At 37.2% G+C, this 20,686-nt stretch overlaps 1 protein-coding gene across 1 annotated transcript in view; it reads left to right on the forward strand.

Moving 5' to 3' along the window:
* The window catches only part of anos1.L (anosmin 1 L homeolog), a 129,113-nt gene that overhangs the window by 70,236 nt on the left and 38,191 nt on the right, over nt 1-20,686 (forward strand). Inside the window, exons 3-6 of the mRNA XM_018246158.2 lie at nt 2,596-2,658; nt 7,012-7,234; nt 15,991-16,175; nt 20,041-20,170. Coding sequence (XP_018101647.1) covers nt 2,596-2,658; nt 7,012-7,234; nt 15,991-16,175; nt 20,041-20,170 — 601 coding nt within the window. The remainder of the gene's footprint in view (nt 1-2,595; nt 2,659-7,011; nt 7,235-15,990; nt 16,176-20,040; nt 20,171-20,686) is intronic.

Below are 20,686 nucleotides of genomic sequence, written 5' to 3' on the forward strand. Positions count from 1 at the left end.
GTATATTGCTCTATGGGAAAATCTGGAATTGAATTAGGAGATCAGCTTTTCTCATCAAATTGAATCTGGCCCATAATTTCAATTGATTAGAAAAGTCTTGGTTTTGTAGAATGAGGAAAAGTCAAATAAGCTGGGCTTTTGACACAATGCCATTGGTCTTAAAAAGAAAATGTAGATATCCTGGAGCAGTTGGATCCCTAATCTTTCATTCAGGAACAATGGTCTAAACATCCCTCTTCTGATACTGTCACGATCTCTCAGAAATAGCAATTGAGATTAATTACATTTTTAATAAAAAACTTTTTGGTTTTTAACATTTGGATATTTTCTTAAATCACAGCTCTCACTAAGGGGATTATTTAATAAAACTCAAATGTATCCCAATTTTTTTGTATTAAAACAAAGTAGATCTAACTTCCATCCACAAATGTAACTAATTTATCAAATAATCAGTTCAAAAAAGTCGGTGCGGGAAAAGTCTCGACAAAATCGTGAAACGATTTGAACTGTGCAACTTTTTTCGAATTTGACACCTGAAAGTTGTCGCCTCGAAAACCCCGACTTTTTCTGGTTGCTCAGCACAGATCACTATGTCAAGGAACATCTTCCAATTGTAAAAGGGACACCTGCCATTGACATCTACATGACCTCGACAAGTTTTAGCTGGAGTATTTTCGGATTCGGATTTTTAGCAGCTTTGTGGTATAATACTGTACATCTCTAAAAATGTGAGGTTTTTTTTTTCATCTAAAAATTCAAATTTTTCTGATTAAAACCCAACCAGAAAAAAATCTAGGTTTCAAAAATAGGACCTTTAGACTTAGAAGGAGCCGATTCACTAAATTCGAGTGAAGGATTCGAAGTAGAAAAACTTCGAATTTCAAAGTATTTTTTGGGCTACTTCGACCTTCGAATGGGCTACTTCGACCTTCGACTACGACTTCGAATTGAAGAATTCGAACTAAAAATCGTTCGCCTATTCGACCATTCGATAGTCGAAGTACTGTCTCTTTAAAAAAAACTTCGACCCCCTAGTTCGCCATCTAAAAGCTACCGAAGTCAATGTTAGCCTATGGGGAAGGTCCCCATAGGCTTGCCTAACTTTTTTTGATCGAAGGATATTCCTTCGATCGTTGGATTTAAATCCTTCGAATCGTTCGATTCGAAGGATTTAATCGTTCGATCGAAGGAATAATCCTTCGATCGTACGATCGCAGTATTTGCGCTAAATCCTTCGACTTCGATATTCGAAGTCGAAGGATTTAAATTCCTAGTCGAATATCGAGGGTTAATTAACCCTCGATATTCGACCCTTAGTGAATCAGCCCCTTAAAAGCTGTTGAAAAAAGTCCGCAGTTCTGAGTTCTTGTCCTGTAAGTTGGTTCCTGCCCTGTCCTTTGTTCTTCTCCTAGTTTCTAACGCCTGGCCCGTTATTGAATTTCTGCTTATCTGCTGCCCGCCGCATTCTAGTGCCTACTTCACAGAATCTGTTTACTTGCTGCCTGCCCTAACCATGTGCTTTAATCTAGACTTGTTTTCTGCCATTTTCTTCGATACATTTTCTGCAAAGGTCCCAGTTTGTGTCAAGCCTTAGAATGTTTCGTAGTTACACAGCAAATCGAATCCTTACAAAAATCCAGACAAAGGCAGAGCAATCATTCAGAGCTACAAAGTTGGTCGTCCAGGCAATTTAATACAGTTGTACTAATTAAAAGCACAGAGACAAGAATGACTAAAGTCCCCCAGAGTTGTATATTGCTCTATGGGAAAACCTGGAATTAAATCAGGAGATAAGCTTTTCTCATCAAATTGAATCTGGCCCATAATTCCAATTGATTAGAAAAGTCTTGGTTTTGTAGAATGAGGAAAAGTCAAATAAGCTGGGCTTTTGACACAAAAACGCCAAAAAAAACATAAAAAAATAAAAAAAAAAGTCCGAAAAATTTCTTAGAATTGGCCACTCTATAACATACTAAAAATGACTTATTATATATTATAAATTCTTAAATCCATAACAAAGGATTAATGGCCAAAATAAAAAAAACACGCATTCATCACCATTCTTTGCTTGTATATCTAGGTTTGTATAAGCCATAATTATTTTTGTATTGTTTAATTTAACATGCCACAGAACACAGTGATGTTCAGCTGAGGCTGTGATGAATACTTTTTGTCAAACAGCTCAATTACGGGGACATTAGTTTGGCATTTGGTGTTTAAAATTAAACCCAGTGATATTCAGGTTAAAGACATTACATAAACACGTATTTAACATATACGACTAGGCTGCTAAATAAAGACTCAATCAGCCCCCGGGTGGCATGTTAATTACTTGAAGAATGAGAGAGAGGAGAGAAAAAGCAGCAGTGGAGAAGAAATACTGTATATTATGTCTACATTATGGCCGTGTTTCTTTTCACTTGGTTTGAAGTTTGTTTGCTGACAAACATAGGGCCCAGCGAGTGAGTGATGTGTCTATTGTGTCAATATTACTTTTTCTATGTGGGTTTTCAACTTCTTAAAATCGAGTACGAAAAAAAAAAAAGCCTGCTTGAAAAAGACATTTTCTGAGGAGTCTGTTTAATCTCTCAACAGTGTTTAGAACCCTGCAAAGAAACATGGGATTTGAGAAAGAATAACTGCCATAATCTCTGCGAGGTATGTTCCGTTTATTTTGGTTTTGATAATATATCTCGAGGAAAGTGGGTATGAAAATATAACCAAAGAAAAAGCTACAAAAACCTTCTTTTATGCTCTTTTTTTTCGATATTTTCTCTACTTGCTCTTAATCTCCATGAAATAACATAGAAATAACCACATTTTTATCATCATTCTTTACAGGCTGGATAAGGCTTTATGATTAGACAAAGGGTCAGTGGAAAATAATTCCAAGACACAATTTCTTATGACATTTTTGCATAGTTATTCTGAATAGATTGCTTTCAAGAACTGCAGGATAAATATATTGATATAAAACGTGGGTACAATAATAATGCAGCATGTCTCTTGCTTTGGTTTTCACTCTTTGGGTTCATTAGTATTTTTATTTTATTTTGTTAGATATAATCTAGCTATCCAACCATCCTTTGCCAAAAGAGAAGTTGCAGTGCAGCTGTAGACTTTTTAATGTTGTTTATATCTGTTAGAATTCTTCTTTGATTAGTGACTACGGCTATATTTAGAACTTCAAAGACTAGTAATGAAGACAAGTGTGCTCAATTGCATAGTTTAAAAAAAAGCTACTAAATAGGGCAAGGATGAAGAGTTCCCAGGGCTAAGTGGGAGCCAAAGAGAGAATTAACTTTCTTTTTGATTAACAAATTTTCTAAGCTAAATTTTACTTGCAAATTTTGCTGCTTTAAAATCACTTTCATTATGAGACAGAAAATGTATATTGAATACATATACATTTAGCTTTGACCGGTCTACTACAAGGTAGAAAATGAAAGTCAGAATCTGATTGGTTGCTTCCTTTTTCTATTCCCACGATAGAACTGTAAGGTAGAAAGGATAGTTAGACTTAGGATAGTTTAGTAATTTAGTTAAGCGTTGGGGCGTTACATACCAGATCATGCATTGGACGATGATTTGATTATTAGTGATTAATTATCATTTTTCATAGGAACCATGCATTTATACCAGGTGTCCCAAACCTTGAGCCACATTCAAATGTAAAAAGAATTGGGGCACAACACAAGTCCTTTGGGATGCCAAATTCAGCTGTGAATGTTTATTTGGTAGCTCCTACGAGGACTGGCAGCCTACAGAAGGCTCTATTTGGCAATACACTTGGTTTTTATGCAAGCAAACTTGCCTCCAAGCCAAGAATTCAAAAATAAGCACCTGCTTGGAGGCCACTGAGGGCAACATCTATAGGGTTGGTGAGCAACATGTTGCTGGTGAGCCACTGTGGATTACTGGTCTACACTAGGGCAGTTTTTATCACAAGCACCTACTTTAGATTAGCCAAATGAAACCCATGCAGACACAAGGAGAAAATACAAACTACATGCAGATAGTCTCCTCATATCACAGTAGACTTGTCAGGATAGAAAATCTGGTGGGCTGATGGCCTTCATCTGGACATATGTGAGGTTACCACTCTTCCGCAGCTCTTTGTAATCTTGTACTGTCCCACAGTCAACTGCATTTGTCCTCTGCAATTCATGCAGTTGGGGAGCTTACCCCATTTCATATTTCACCAACAATGTCAACGTTTCGGGGGTGTACTCCCTCCCTTCGTCAGGATGAAAAATAAAGTATGCATTCCCCTTTATAACCATAAATCCCGCCTCCCTTGTCCTTAATTGTCAATTTAATTAAGTGATGTCCAAGTCCAATCCAATTGATGCAATGTAAATGTCATCCATTCCTCAGGATAATGCAAAAAGTCCCACACATTTACCACAAATCGTATAGGAAGATTTTTTTGAATCAAGTTATTTTTAAGAAAATACTAAATATAATATACTCATTGCCAGTGGGGTAGTTAATTCTATCTTTACTCAGTATGTGTTCCCCCCAGCAAAAGGGAAATGGTAAAAAATAATAATTACACATGAAACTCATAGGAAACTAGTCAAGATAAAATTATCATTAACAAATTACGTTTTTAATTTCCATATCCAATATGCCTCCGGTCTTAAAAATGACTCTGTACTCACGATAACTGCATCTTTGCTCACCACCTCAAGGAACTTTACTGGCTAAAAACTTTTTTGAGGCCAAACTCAGATGGCAGATCCTTGAGTGTCATCCTAGGGTGTACCCCCTGAAATGTTGACATAGTTGGTGAAATAATAAATGGGTTAAGCTCTAGTGATGTGCGGGTTGGGTTTTACCCTCCCTCCACCAGTCCGTGTCCAACTTCCAGGTTCCTTTTATAGACCCGTGCCACCCCGCCAATGACATCACAAAAGGGGCGGGGCGAGCAGGCGCGTGGCTATAAAAACGGAAGCCAGCAGTGTAAGTTGGCGGGTGGGGAGAGCAGGAAGAAGAGCTCAGCCCGGACCCGCCACCACCCGCAAATGGGGGTGTAAGGTCAGCCCGCACATCACTAGTGAGCTCCCAAACTGCATGAATTGAGTGTGTGCTTCATATACGCTTTTGCAGCTACTATGGGACCAGGGAAGCCAGGTTTGTGCAAATCCAGTACCACCAGTGGAGAGTGAGAGAACAGGTGCGCGGCAGATCGATAACATTTGTGTGTGTGTAATTACATTGCATCACATGCAGTCAATCAGCCTACTGGTCAGGAGTTTAGATTACAGAGATATAAACTTATTAAGTTAAGGTTTTCAGGGTTAAGGGGTCCTTCTGTAATTTGGATCTTCATACAAAAAATTATTTAAATATCAAGTAAACCCAATATGATTGTTTTGCTGCTTTATTATCATATAGAATCCCCAACCAGTAGCTTGTGAGTAACATGTTGCTCACCAACCCCTTGAAAGTTGCTCCCAGTGGCCTCAAAGCAGATGCTTATTTTTGAATTCCAGGCTTAGAGGCAAGTTTTGGTTGTATAAACTACTGCCAAACAGAGCCTCAACGTAGGTTGACAATCCAAATAGGGGCTACCAAATGGCCAATCACAGCTCTTATTTGGCAGCCCAAGAACATTTTTCATGCATGTGTTGCTCCTCAACTCCTTTTACTTCTGAATGTTGCTCACAGATTCAAAAGGTTGGGGATCCCTGACATAGAATAAATAACAATTACAAGTGTAGGATCTGTTATGCAGAAAGTTCATAGACTTCATTTTAAACAAATCATTAAAATTGACTTTTTTTCTGTGATAATAAAACAGTACTGTGTGCTTGATTCCAACTAAGATTTACTGTAATTGATCCTTGCTGGCAAAACAATCCCATTGGGTTTAATCAATCTTTTAATGATTTTTTTAGTGGACTAAATTAAGGAAAGGCCCCTTATCCGGAAAACAACAGGTCATTCTGGATAACAGGTCCCATACCTGTATTTTTAAACATTCAAATTATTTGCTTAAAGTGGAGTCTATGGGAGATGGCCTTCCTGTAATTTGGAGCTTTCTGGATAATGAGTTTCTGTATAATAGATCCCATACCTGTATGTGGATTTATAGGGGCAAATTCAATAAAGCGCGAATCGCCTAACGTTAGCGCAAATTCGCCAGCGTCATGTCATTTTGTTAATTCGCCGAATTAACGCTAATTCACTAAATTGCGCATTTTACTGAACGTTACCTCTTGCGCCAGACTTGCCTTCGCCACCTCAGACCAGGCGAATAGAGTAGATAGGGATTGCTTCAGAAATAGTTGAAATTTTTTCTAAGTCCCAAAAAACGCTGGCGTTTTTTCCTTTTTTAAGGGTGATAGGCTGAAAAAGATCGTAAATTTTTTTGGGGGTACCCTCCTTCCCCCCTACATTTCCTAATATATGGCACCTAAACTATACAGTGGGCACATGTGTAGGGCAAAATCACAACTCTATTTTATGTTATGAAGGTTTCCCGGGCTTGTGTAGTGTAATGTATTTGCTGCTACTTATACGTCTATTAAATTTTAACTTGGCCCCATATGCAAATTAGACATCGCTAGCGTAACTTCGCTTTGCTTGACGAATTAACGCTTGCGCAAATTCGCTACCGTTCGCCTCCCTGAGCGAAACTTCGGATTTTAGTGAATTAGCGGCGCCTTGGTGAAAATTTGCCTGGCGAAGTGCGGCAAAGGTGTCGCTAACGCATTTTCGCTGCTTAGTGAATTTGCCCCTAAGTGCCACGTGTTAAGAGCCATTGCAGAATGGGATTGTCTGCCCACAAACTTACAACTTAGAATATTTTAAAAGATAATTGCCTTGACTTTACTTTTTCCTGTCCATATTGTAAGAGAAATGATTCTGTTTGTAATTCATGGCAGATTTTATCCATGTATTGTATGTCATTAAAGTTGGGAACCATTTAAACATGAAATTTGAGGAGGATGCATGAAATGTATTCATGGTTTGCTTTATCCACCTTTTTTTTGTTTACCTTAGCCGCTTTTCCCCAAGAAGCACTATGAATGCTTAACCAGCTGCGAGTTCCTGAAATCGGTTCTGTCCGTAAAGCAGGGAGATTGCCCAGCCCCAGAGAAAGCCAGTGGCTTTGCGGCCGCTTGTGTTGAAAGCTGTGACGCTGATAACGAGTGCTCGGGGGTGAAGAAGTGTTGCTCCAATGGATGTGGCCATACATGCCAAGTTCCGAAAAATTTGTACAAAGGTAGGAATTTTTGAAGGAGACAAATCCTAAATAAACGCTTGCGTGAATTCAAATGACATCATTCCGATTCATGTCATTGATGTTAAAATGTAAAAGTCAGCGCTGTGCAATATGTTAATAATAATAATAATAATAAAGTCTTGCAATGCTATACCCTTCTGTATTCCTGCTGCTAAATCTGACCATATGCATTAACAGCTGTCTCCAGGGATATCAACTTCATTCATGAAGGATGTGACATCCATATTTATGTTTATTGTTGTGGAGTCCCACCTCTCACACCTGCCTGTCCATATGCAATAGATCAACCCATAAATCATACATATTGATTTGAAAACCTGTTCTCTTAGTAGGATCATAATTGCATAACAGCCCAGCTGCAACATTAATGCTCTCCACTATTATTCAATCCGTTTTTCTTTCATTTGCACTTACAACACATTTATCATTTGTTTCCAGCAACTGGCTTGGCAGCTAGAGCACAAGGTCATTTAGTCCCTTACCTTTCTGGTGTTTTAGCGCACTCATCCATTTTAGCGAATCGATTATGCCATTTGATTGCAATAGCCAAGCTGTAGAGTAAGCAGTTGCACTGTTAATGAACCCACTGCAGACTAAATAAATGAGAATTCTCATTTGGTATTAGCGTTTGAGCTGTCACTTTGCAGGTGTAACATCTGTGCATCTGATTGCAGAAAATGAGAGACATTCTCTGTTTATTATACTTTAAACCTATTAACCATTTCCCCCCCTTTAGCAAACCATTTTTAGAGCATGGAACTCTTTCCACCAGGTCATTGTATGTTTACACTATAGTAACTATAACCATGTCTTGCTTTTAGTCCAGTTTGATTAGTGTATCCCGTGGTAAAACTTGTGCTTGACCGTAGTTGTGCCAAGTGAAAACAAAAAATATAGTGAGATCTCCCCAAAACAAAATATGAATTAAAGGAACCAAACCATTTATTAGGACATGGAGGCCTAACATGTTTCATGCCCGTTGGGGCACTAACCCGTTAGACCTCCATGTACTAATAAATAATTTTGTTCCTATAATTCATGTTTTTTAGGGCAATCTCACTGTATATTTTGTTTTCACTTTTAAGTATGCACCCTCAGACTGGGGTGGACAGTAAGTTTTCCCCCATGCCTTGACTTCACTTATCAACTTTTAAGCAGATTTCAATGCTGCCTTTATTTTATCTTCAAAGTGGGCTTGTTGCACTGCCACAAATTATTGTGCATTTTATTTAGTGTGTCCAGGCCGGACTTGCAATCTGTGGGTTCTGGCAAATGCCAGAGGGGCTGCTGAATGTCCCACAGACAGTCACTATTTAGTGGGCTGGTGGAGGACTATTTGGGCCTCTGAGTACTTGGAATGCCAAGCCCTATTTTGACTCCCAGCCCAGACCTGAGTGTGTCCTACTTGTTGGCTTCTTCCATACTTCCAATATCCCACGTCTCTTCCTAGCAGCTAGATTTCTCTCTGGAAATTGTGTTGTATAACATAGGGACTTAAAAAAGTCCATTAAACCATAGTTTAATGGACTTCCTGAAACATTGTTTAAATCTTGTCCATTGGAATTGTAGTTTTGCTTATTTTTATATGTAAAGGCTTATCGTTTTGCAAAGCTCTTTACAAGACATCAATATCATTCTCTACCTCAGCAGAGCTTAAAATCCAAGGTCACCGCCATCCACCTACACATATAAACATTCTGGTCAGCTAACCACACCACCTGTGGAGGAAGTGGAGTAATGATGGAAGTATGGTGAGAACCATCAGTAATGCCCACTTAGTATGACTCATAGTGAAACATATATTTAAAGGTTGTCAGTGTTTTCAGACTTGTGGCTTGCCAAAACTTTCTGCCACAAGTTCTAATGAAGAAGGTGGCATATTACTTTGATCTTTTGTGTGTGTGTGTGTGTGTGTGGGGGGGGGGTGATTGTGTCTCTTTTGTGGTTAAACAGAGCTTTTTGTACCATGTAACCATTTAAGGCTAATTCCACAAGATATTAATGAAACTGCCACAAATTCAGAGCAAGGGTTTTGTAAGGCTGTAATCAAACCTGGGACTGAAGAAGGATTCTCAGCAGTTCAAGGAAGTCATCGTTTTATTGCGTTAACACAATTATCAAAGCACATACAGGTCTCAATTCATCGGAATATGTGTTTGATTTTCACATTCATTACCTATAAGGTATTAGTGCACAGAAGACCCGTCGGAAATCCCTACTCCCTGATGCAGATCACACATGAAAGGATTCCGATATTTCAATTGTTACATACAGGTATGGGACCTGTCATCCAGAATGCTCAGGACCTGGGGTTTTCCAGATAATGGATTTTTCCATAATTTGGCTCTTCATACCTTTTATAAGTCTATTAGAAAATCATGTAAACATTTGGGGGCCGATTCACTAAGCTCGAGTGAAGGATTCGAATGAAAAAAATTCGAATTTCGAAGTATTTTTTTGGTACTTCGACCATCGAATTGGTTAAATTCGTTCGAATTCGAACGAAACGAAGTAAAAATCGTTCGACTATTCGACCATTCGATAGTCGAAGTACTTTCCCTTTAAAAAAAACTTTGACCCCCTACTTTGGCAGATAAAACCTACCGAAGTCAATGTTAGCCTATGGGGAAGGTCCCCATAGGCTTGCTAAACTTTTTTTGATCGAAGGATATTCATTCGATCGTTTGATTAAAATCCTTCGAATCGTTCGATTCGAAGGATTTAATCGTTCGATCGAACGAAAAATCCTTCGATCCTTCGATCGTTCGATCGAACGTTTAGCACATCTAGTTAAAAAAAAAAGTTACAAGCAGGAAATGCCACAGGTACAGGATCCACTATTTATTTATAACCCGTTATCCAGAAAGCTCCAAATTAAGGGCATCTCCCATAGGGGTAAATTTATCAAAGAGTGAAGTTCCGCCACTAGAGTGAAATTCCGTTTCACTTTCACCCATTGATAAATACGCCTTTCAAAATCCCATAGAAATGAATTGAGAGCTGCGTAATTTCACTCTAGTGGCGGAACTTCACTCTTTGATAAATTTACCCCTATGGGAGATGCCCTTAATTTGGAGCTTTCTGGATAACGGGTTATAAATAAATAGTGGATCCTGTACCTGTGGCATTTCCTGCTTGTAACTTTTTTTTTTAACTAGATGTGCTACCTGGACTTTTATTTATGTTCAATTATAGCTGAATGATTATTACTGAGTGATAAGGGCAATTGAAAAATACTTTTTGCCTCACTGTAACTAAAATATCTCCATAAGTTGTGGTTTGGAATCTGGAGAATTTAAACATGTAGACAGTGAATAAGCAGAAGTTTCTGGATCCCACAGTAACCATGTACAGTTATGGGACCTGTTATCCAGAATGTTCGGGATCTGGGGGTTTCCAGATAAGGCAACGTTTATGTAATTTGGATCTCCATATCTTACAGTACGTCTACTAAAGAATCTTTTTAACATTAAATAAATCCAATATGTTGGTTTTGCTTTCAGTAAAGTAAAGATTAATTATATCTCAGAAGTCAGACGCAAGGCGCAACTTCGCCGCACTTCGCCAGGCGTAGTTTCGCCAGGGCTCCGCAAATTCACTAAAATCCGAAGTTGCGCACAGGGGTAGCGTAAGGTTGCGGAGTTGCGCTAGCGTTGATTCGCTATATAAAGCGAAGTTACGCTAGCGAAGGCTAATTTGCATACGGCGCGAAATTCAAATTTCAATGGAGGAACACGTATCAGCACTACAAATGCCTAGAAAACCTTCAAATCAGCAAATAAAAATTTTATTTTGCCCTACACATGTGCCCACTGTCTAGGTAAGTTGCCATGAGTCAGGAAATGTAGGGGGGAGGAAGGGGAGCCCCAAAAATGTTTCGATCTTTTTCAGCCTATCAGCCATCATGTAGAAAACACGCCAGCGTTTTTTGGGACTTAGAAAAAAAATTGACTTTTTTTTAAACAATCCCTATCTACTCTATTGCGCTTCGCCAGGTCTGAGGTGGCGAAGGAAGTCTAGCGTAAAAGGTAGCGTTCAGTACACTGCGCAAGTTAGTGAATTTGCATAGTTTCGTCGCTAGCGAAACTTCGCCTGGCGTAAGGTTGCGAAGTAACACTAGCGAAACTACACCAGCGTTCGTTAGTGAATTTGCGCAGTAGCGAAAATGCCAAACGCTAGCGAATTAACGCTAGCGTTCGGCGCTTCGCGGCTTAGTGAATTTGCCCCTATGGGAGATGGGCATACCGTAATTCTGAGTTTTTTGGATAATGGGTTTCTGTATAAGGGATACCATACCTGCATTGACATTGCTTATTGGGGAGTACATTGCCGAGTCATCTTCATTCCTGGGATCCCCTACCTTTAGAGTGCAGATTGTCATTTAAATGTAAATAGTGGTTGGTCAATCATTAGTAGCATGATTCTTTCATCTGTATAAAAAGGACATTTATTGCATATGAATCTAGAAACATGATTATACTGGGGATAAAAAAAAACATGTGTGGCATCTTTGGATACTCTTTATGTAAAATATATTGAAAGGGACTGGCTTCAAACCTACTCTACAATACAATAGTCTCTGTTTATTTCCATTAAAAGTCTAACATCAGACCATTGTTTGACCGCCCCAAGCAGGATGTTCATTAACTGAAACAACCGTAACAAATCGATTTTGTTTTACCTGGAGGAAAAAAGAGACTTCATTATTATAGATTTATTTTTTTTGGTGTTAGCTGACAAGAATCTAACAGGCTTATTGTGCCAAATGAATGACCACTGTCATCAAAGTTGGACATTCATTCAGATTAATCAATAAGGAGATTAAAATAATCTAAATTTAGCACAGAAACCATTAATTTCAGTGCATAGACCAAAATGCTAGAGAAACATTTCACAATTTTCTCACTTGATGAATTAAAGGAAATACTTAGCTGAATAGCAGTAATGAGATGTCCACATCTGGCGGTGCACATTGGTCTAACAGCAACGGGCTGACACATGCCATTACTAATGTATTCATATGAGCTAAAAGAAACATTCCAAGGGGAAATCCTTTTCAATAGCTTGCATGGTTTAGGAGAACACAATCTGTTCAATCGGACACTAGGCTTGTTGTACGACAGGAGATGCTCCTTTTAAAAAATCCAAATTAGTGGTCATAAGAGAAAGCTAAGCTCTGCTGAAAGTAATACCTCTCATATTAGACAAGAGCCATGAATATCCTGTACATTATATCCTTATTATACACAAAATGATATCCTTATAAACCATGTGTTCTGATGTCATCAGTTATAAACGGTGAGTTCTGATGTCATTTCTGTCACATGACTCACTGAAATCTGTGTATTATAATAAATAAAATTCCCCCAGTTGCAAAATATGAGGATATTAGAAGTTACCTTGGAGTTCCATGACCTGTATAAAAACACTCGGCCTCCTGTTTTTATATGGTCATGAAACTCCTTGGTATAATATCCTTGTATTTTACAAGAGGGGGTACTTTATTCACTATATAAACGGTGCTTAGTGCTTAGTCATCCGTTATAATAGGAGCTTAGTGATGTCATTTCTGTCACATGACTCATTGAAACTTGTGTATTATAATAAATAAAATACCCCCTGTTGCAAAATATGAGGATATTAGAAGTCACCTCGGCATTCCATGACCTGAAAAGGAGGCTGCAGAAGCCAAATTTTTAGAAAAATTAAGGATGACCTCTTTTATAGACAAGAAAAATAATAATACTGAATTGACTCAAATTTAAATTCCAGGTTAAGTTTTTTCAACAAATCTAGAAAATCACGAATAAAACAGTCTCCATTTTTTTTAATTCAGGTTTTCCAACAAACACAAGTGCAGTTTATGCACTAGATGTAAAACCGTATGCAACATTCCATATTTACCCTCAATGCAGCATTTCTCCAGAATAATAATGGGTGCCCACAACAGAAGAAGGGTGATTTAGCACTTTTGGACTCAAAGGACTCAAAATTGTAATCACTCTTTATTCACAAAGTTACATGCTCCTTACAACTTGTATCAATGTGGTACATGCTCCTTAGAACATGTACAGAGTATCAATGCACCAGTTCAGCTTGATCTGATCAATTGTATTGAAGTTTCTGGCACTTGAACTCACACGTGTCTAAATTAGCCTTATATACAATACTTGGCCCCAAAAAGATTTACAGATCACTGTTAAAAGAAAATTTCAATGGGTCTTATTTGTTTGGCATTGGACCCTAGATTTTTTATTTATATTTTCTTGCTTTTTGTGTTATTTACCTTTTTTATGCCATCTCTCTTTAACTTGAAATTTAGATTTTAACTCTCCTATTTATATCCACATCTTTCATTCAAACCACTACCTGGCTGCAAGGATCAGTGGGATACTGCATAGTTGCAGAAAAAAGCTTAAATAATTCAAATACCTGAAAAAAAATAATAAAGAGTGAAAACTATAAATATAAAAATACTGTTGCATCATACAAATAAACCTTCCATCTCCAAACAGAAAAGTGAAATCTAAGAATCCAAAGGTATGAATTATATATCTTACTTAGGATAAAGTACAAGTTACTGTTTTTTTATTACAGAGAAAAATGAAATACTTTTTTAAAAATTTAATTATTTGATTAAAATTAAATCTATGGTATACAGCCATCCTGTTATTCAGAGCTTTCTGGATGATGGGTTTTCCAGAAAACAGATCCCATACCTGTATTACCCTTTATAAAATATTTCTCAATATTTATTGAAGTTGCAACTGTTTCCTTCAAATTGTATTAATTGTTTGATCCAGTTACATTACATCTGCCCATGCTCAGTGTACATGGTTTGAGCATGCTAGTTAGACAATGAGAGTATAGAGTAGCAGGGACATGTGTCAATAAGTAAAATGTATGATTAATTATACACTCAACACGTGGGGACAGATGTATGAAGGGTCGAATATCGAGGGTTAATTAACCCTCGATATTCGACTAGGAACTAAAATCGTTCGACTTCGAATATCGAAGTTGAACGATTTAGCGCAAATCCTGCGATTGAACGATCGAAGGATTATTCCTTCGATCGAACGATTAAATCCTTCGAATCGAACGATTCAAAGGATTTTAATCCAACGATCGAAGGAATATCCTTCGATCAAAAAATCTCAGGCAAGCCTATGGGGACCTTCCCCATAGGCTAACATTGCCTTCGGTAGCTTTTAGCTGCCGAAGTAGGGGGTCGAAGTTTTTCTTAAAGAGACAGTACTTCGACTATCGAATGGTCGAATAGTTGAACGATTTTTAGTTCGAATCGTTCGATTCGAAGTCGAAGTAGTAGTCGAAGGTCGAAGTAGCCCATTCGATGGTCGAAGTAGCCCAAAAAACACTTCGAAATTCGAAGTTTTTTTTATTCGAATCCTTCACTCGAGCTTCATGAATCGGCCCCGTACAGTTTCATTTCTAGACATAATATGTAGTCTTTTGTGATCATAAAGGATAAATAAAGTGCTGTTGAAAATAAAGCCCAGACAAAGGCAATTTTCAAAAACAAATTTCCTTAACATGATACAAAGGAATTGGTCATTAACATAATGAAGAACATACTAACAAATCTTTGGGTCTCATGCACATCTGTTTTTTTGGAGTTCATGGTTCCGACTCTTCAGAAGGTAAACTGATGGACCCTTGCACTTGTTTCCTCTTACGTGCGCACTGTCCATCTGCTGACAATTACGAGCAACACAGTGAGGTTGAGTTAAGTCCAACTGGACACTAATGGAAAACAGATGATGTATATCTCAACATACAAATTGCTGAATTATGGCACACAATAATTAAGGACAAAGTTTAACATGTCAGAATTAAAACTGGCAAGCTTTTTATATAGAGTTAAAACTATGAATGTTGGGAAAAGTCATGCATTTAAATGAAATCATTATTTATTTTACTTAAGATGTTTAAGGACCACATGTAAGGGTGGAGTGACGATTCAGAATTCTTTATAAATAAAATAGATAAACATACGTCTGACTTGTATTGAATTGCCGGAAATCTGCTTAGAATTTTTAAAACAATATTATAAAAGCTATTTGGTCATGGAAGTAATCCATCGGATTCATACATTGCATAGAAGTATGGAACTCAACTCAAGCAGTTTGATGACCCTTATATATCCAATACATTAACATAGATCACCAGTTTAACTAAATTAGCATTTTATTTTTCATTTGTACCAATATTATTTTTTTTTTTAATTTTAAGACTAGATCCCCCCATTAGTAATGCCTAAGGGAAGTGCTGCTGATTTAAAAGTTACTTGTATCCACAACACAAATGTATTTTCTTTAATTAACCTATTTTTAAAACCAGTTCATCTTTACAAACCAAAACTGTTGAAATACCAGGTGCTGGCTCTTCTGAAACCTGACTGTGGCTGGTGCTCAGCAGTGGCAGGAGAAGGCATTGAAAAATATCATGTATATTCTATCATACACAGCAAAGAACCACTTATATCTAGTGTGAGCAATTTGAGTTAGACAAAAGAAATGACAGTGCTGCAAATACATGTATATCAATTAACAATACTATCCATATGGTATTTGTACATTCATTATTTAGATTTTTCTGTGAGTTCGTGTGCCATTTTCACTTTCTAAAAGAGGATAATCAGTAAGTACATTTTACAACCGTGTTTCAATGAGACTTATCTGGTCACCCTTTCATTCTGTATTTTATGCTTTTAGGTGTCCCTTTAAAGCCAAGGAAAGAGCTTGCCTTTGATGAACTACAGCCTGGACACCTGGACATTAAATGGTCTTCTAAATTCAATATTTCCGTTGAGCCAGTGATCTATGTCGTACAAAGGAGATGGAACTATGGCATCCACCCAAGTGAGGATGATGCAACCAACTGGCAAACGATGGCACAGGTTGGTTGACAAACATTTTTGGATTAACAAGCACATATTGTAGATAATAGATAAAATCTAAGGGCTGAAGTTTTTTTTTTACCAAACCCCCAGCTCTCTTTACATTACAGTATTTCCTGATTTCTATAAAAAATAATTGTACCACGCCTCAAGCCTCAATATGACTCCTTCAGTTACATTGTGTTGGAGAAACAATAACTTACATGAAAGCAGTTCCATCATGGCTCCTTCTGAAAGCACATGACCAGGCAAAATGAACTGAGGCAGCAGGAATAACATTTTATATGATAGAGTGAATTATTTGCAGTGTAAATAGTGTCATTTAAAAATAAAAATCACAACAGAATCCATTTAACCCTTTGACCCTTTGACTCAATTTTTCACTAACTACAGATGTTGTTCAAACAGGAACACTTAATTTCTCTGTTTGTAGCATTTAGAGATTCACCTGACTTTGATATTTCTTAAACTGCAATTTGATCTGATTAGTTACTCGTGTTTTTGGTATATATTTTTTATGCACCGTTAGCTCACATAGATGTTCCTAATTGTACTTCTAATGAAGTAAAGTGTTTATTCATGTTTAAAAAGGCTTTGAATTTTTATTGGTTGGAATGCTCAAATAAGGGTTTCATGTGAGTGAAATGGGATTATTGTTTCATTACTATTTTTTTTAAAATTGATCTCCTGTTTGCCTTGGTGATGTCTTGTTAAAAAAATATAAAATGTTAAGGTTGGTCAGTTTAAGGGGCAAAGATCTTCCGTTGGCGAACGATCGATTTCAGTGCAATCCGACCAATCCGTCAAATCCGTCAGAAAATTGATCGGCCAGGTTAAAAATAAATTATCGGTCCCAGTGCAATCTATCTATATTTGCAGTGCCAAGCAGGCAGCTACCTTCAGTTTTCCTGCCAATATCACTTGAAATGGTCTTTCTAGTTGATGGACAAATCAGAAATTTAAACGATCGTTTCGAGTTAATCGTGGTCTCATGATAACAAAAAGATCTTTTAAAAACCTTTACATCTATGGCCAGCGTTAGGAGGGCTGGCATGCTGGAAGTATTTATCTTGTGTTTGATGTGTTCTTAATGTTCTTGTTTTGGAAGTATTGATTGTTATACCATCCATCTATCATGGTATTTCCAGGGGGTTAAAGGAGTTAATCGATATTTTCTTTGTTGTTTGACAGATCGGTTGACCTTATGTTAATAAACCATTTTGATAAATTAGAGTTGAAGGACTGTGGTGATGTTCTTTGGATTTTTCTTTTGTTTTACATAGAGGTGAAGACTTAGAAAGGTCTGTGAATCTAAACCTTTCCTTTGTGGATCTGGAACTAGGCAGCCTCTGCAGGACGGCCATCAGTTTATTCTTGAGGGGCTTGAGACATATACAGGCTTTGTTGTGTTTTTAGAGATCTCGAGCTTTGATGGGGCTTTCACTGAGATTCTCAACCCCCACCTTGTACATTTTGTTGGTTGAATATGTCAGACTTGTCCTTTTCTGTAATTATTAGAAAGAAAACAGTGTTGATTGTATGGGGCCAGTCATCAAATCCAGAGTTGAAGTATGTTTACTTTAATATTTATGTTTACTAATGTTGATAAGGCAAATGGTTGTTATATAGTGAATAAAGTACCCCCTATTGTAAATATAAGGTTATTATAAGTTACCAAGGATTTCCATGACCATATAAAAAGCACAAGGCCTCCAAGGTAACTTCTAATATCCTCATATTTTGCAACAGGGGGTACTTTATTTATTATAATACACAAGTTTCAATGAGTCATGTGACAGACATTACATCACTAAGCTCCGATTATAACCAATTACATCATTAACCACCATTTATATAGTGAATAAAGTACCCCCTATTGTAAAATATAAGGATATTATCAGTTACCGAGGAGTTTCATGACCATATAAAAAAAATTATACAGTTCATGGAACTCCGAGGTTACTTCTAATATCCTCCTATTTTGCAACTGGGGGTACTTTATTTATTATAATACACAAGTTTCAGTGAGTCATGTGACAGAAATGACATCAGAACTTACAGTTTATAACTGATGACATCAGAACTCACCGTTTATAAGGATATAATTTACAGGATATTCATGGTTCTTTTGTATTATATAGTGAATAAAGTACCCCCTCTTGTAAAATATAAGGATATTATAAGTTACCGAGGAGTTTCATGACCATATAAAAACACGAGGCTGAAGGCCTCGTGTTTTTATACAGGTCATGGAACTCCGAGGTAACTTCTAATATCCCCATATTTTGCAACTGGGGGTACTTTATTTATTATAATACACACGTTTCAGTGAGTCATGTGACAGGAATGACATCAGAACTCACCGTTTATAACTGATGACATCAGAACTCACCGTTTATAAGGATATAATTTATAGGATATTCATGGTTCTTTTGTATTATATAGATATACAATCCTTTATGTTGCTGTATCACATAAAACACAAATGCAAAGTTATTTTGGCATGCACATGTGACTACATAACATTAATTTAAAATGAAACCTGTGAAAAGTGTAATTTCTTCTTTAAACAGATGAAGACTTCTGTCTTGTCTTCTGCTTTGTGTCTGCTTTTTTTCCCCACCCTGGGAGTTCTCCTTTAGGAATTGTGACTCTTAAACTGACAGTCTTTATCAGTTATTAAAAGGAGCTTGTTGTAAACACAAAACCCCCGTAGCTGTCCAGCTCCCTTCTTCTCACTCTCTAATTCTTACCTGTTAATGTCTTCTTTCTCTTTGTCACAATTAAATTCCTTCTGGCTGCTGCCAGTAATCTCTGACACCCTCCATATGTTTCCATCTGGCTGCTGATATTCCACTCTAGTGTCTCCCGCTCGCTGCTGATCTGTATAGCATTTGCTGTCATCAAGAAAGTGTGTGATCAAATGTGTTTGTATGTTTTCGTTATTTGTTCATGGGCGTGAGATCAAAGTCTTTCTCATCACATTAATGATCTGAAAAAACTAGAAAGCTTGGACAGTCTGCAAACACTCTTTTCTACAGCATTTAGTTCATTTGGCCACATGAATAATGACCTAATCATCTGCAATTACATGCAAAATTACATGGGGCCTAGAACAGTAATGCTGTATGATGGTTGCTGGCAGCTAGAGTTTAAGCATTCCTCTCTTTGTTTCCTCATTCAAAATGTATATATATAGGGTTTAGTCATGAACATAGGTGCCATAACCCTGCAACCAATCAGTTAATTGATTCCTAGACTTCTGTAGTTAAAACGGTGAAATAAAACATCTGATTGGTTGCTGCAGGACTTCTGCATCCACACATCTTCTACTGTCATATCAACATAACATTTATGTTAGTTTAATTAAGAACTTAGAAAATGTTCATACTTGACTTATGACATCTCCAAAAAAACAAACAAAAACAGTGTGGTTTCTAGCTTTGTAGGACCCAAAAAAGTAAATATATAACATATCATGTAAAAAATATAGGCATTGTTGTGCGTATTCACAAAAGAGACTTGAACCTATACATGATCCGAGCAACTAGCCAAGGTGATTGTCCAGTGAATAACATGCAAGTGCATTCTTGAAGAACCCTAGACTTCTGGGGGCAAAATACTGCATTATAGGTTACAAAAATGAGAATTTGCAATTTGCATCTTGCACTTTGCACTTGCTTTGTAAATGAGCCCTATAGTTTTCAAAGCTTGCATCGGATGGACCATAAAATATCAGATGGGCCATAAAAAACTTTCTCATCCTAAATATATATTTTCTTGCACATCATTGATGTACCTTACCAGATACAGAAATAAAATATTTGTTGCATCCAGCTAATGCACTATTTCCTTTCTTTACCAGATAACAGATGAAAAAATACAGCTTGCTGACGTCAGACCAAGCAGGTGGTACCAGTTCCGAGTGGCCGCTGTCAATGTCCATGGAACACGGGGTTTTACTGCACCAAGTAAACATTTCCGTTCATCCAAAGGTTAGTGTCATACAGTATTTCTTCTGTTCCCACTCATTGTACCACTTATATGATAATTATGCAGTGAATCCCAATCTTTATGGGGTTAATTACATTTTCTTTTCTATTTAGTCCTGCAGCGTGTAGAATATCAAGTTATAAGTGTAATGAATATTCATTCAGTTTGTCTTATGATTGGAAGAAAAATGGTTTCTATATTGAAGAAACATATACAGATGAAACAGAGTGAGGAATTCATAAGGGAGCCCCAGTCTTAGAGCTCACTGAGCAACTGCAGCTCACAGAAGGTTATAAACACCCATGCTCACTGGTGTGTGATTGTTTGCAATAAGTCACGCTCCATTTGTAGATGATAATTTTTATACCAGCAAAAATAAAGGAGAAAATAAATACTTAGGGACCTGTGTTTAACGCATCCGACTAAGCAGCTATTTAATTTTTGTTTTTAGACTTCGTATGTTCAAGTACCTTTTGAGTGGGTTTCTCTTAACTTAGATACAAGGTTATACAAGTATA

The sequence above is a fragment of the Xenopus laevis genome, chromosome 2L (assembly GCF_017654675.1).
Source record: "Xenopus laevis strain J_2021 chromosome 2L, Xenopus_laevis_v10.1, whole genome shotgun sequence".
Lineage (NCBI taxonomy): Eukaryota > Metazoa > Chordata > Amphibia > Anura > Pipidae > Xenopus > Xenopus laevis.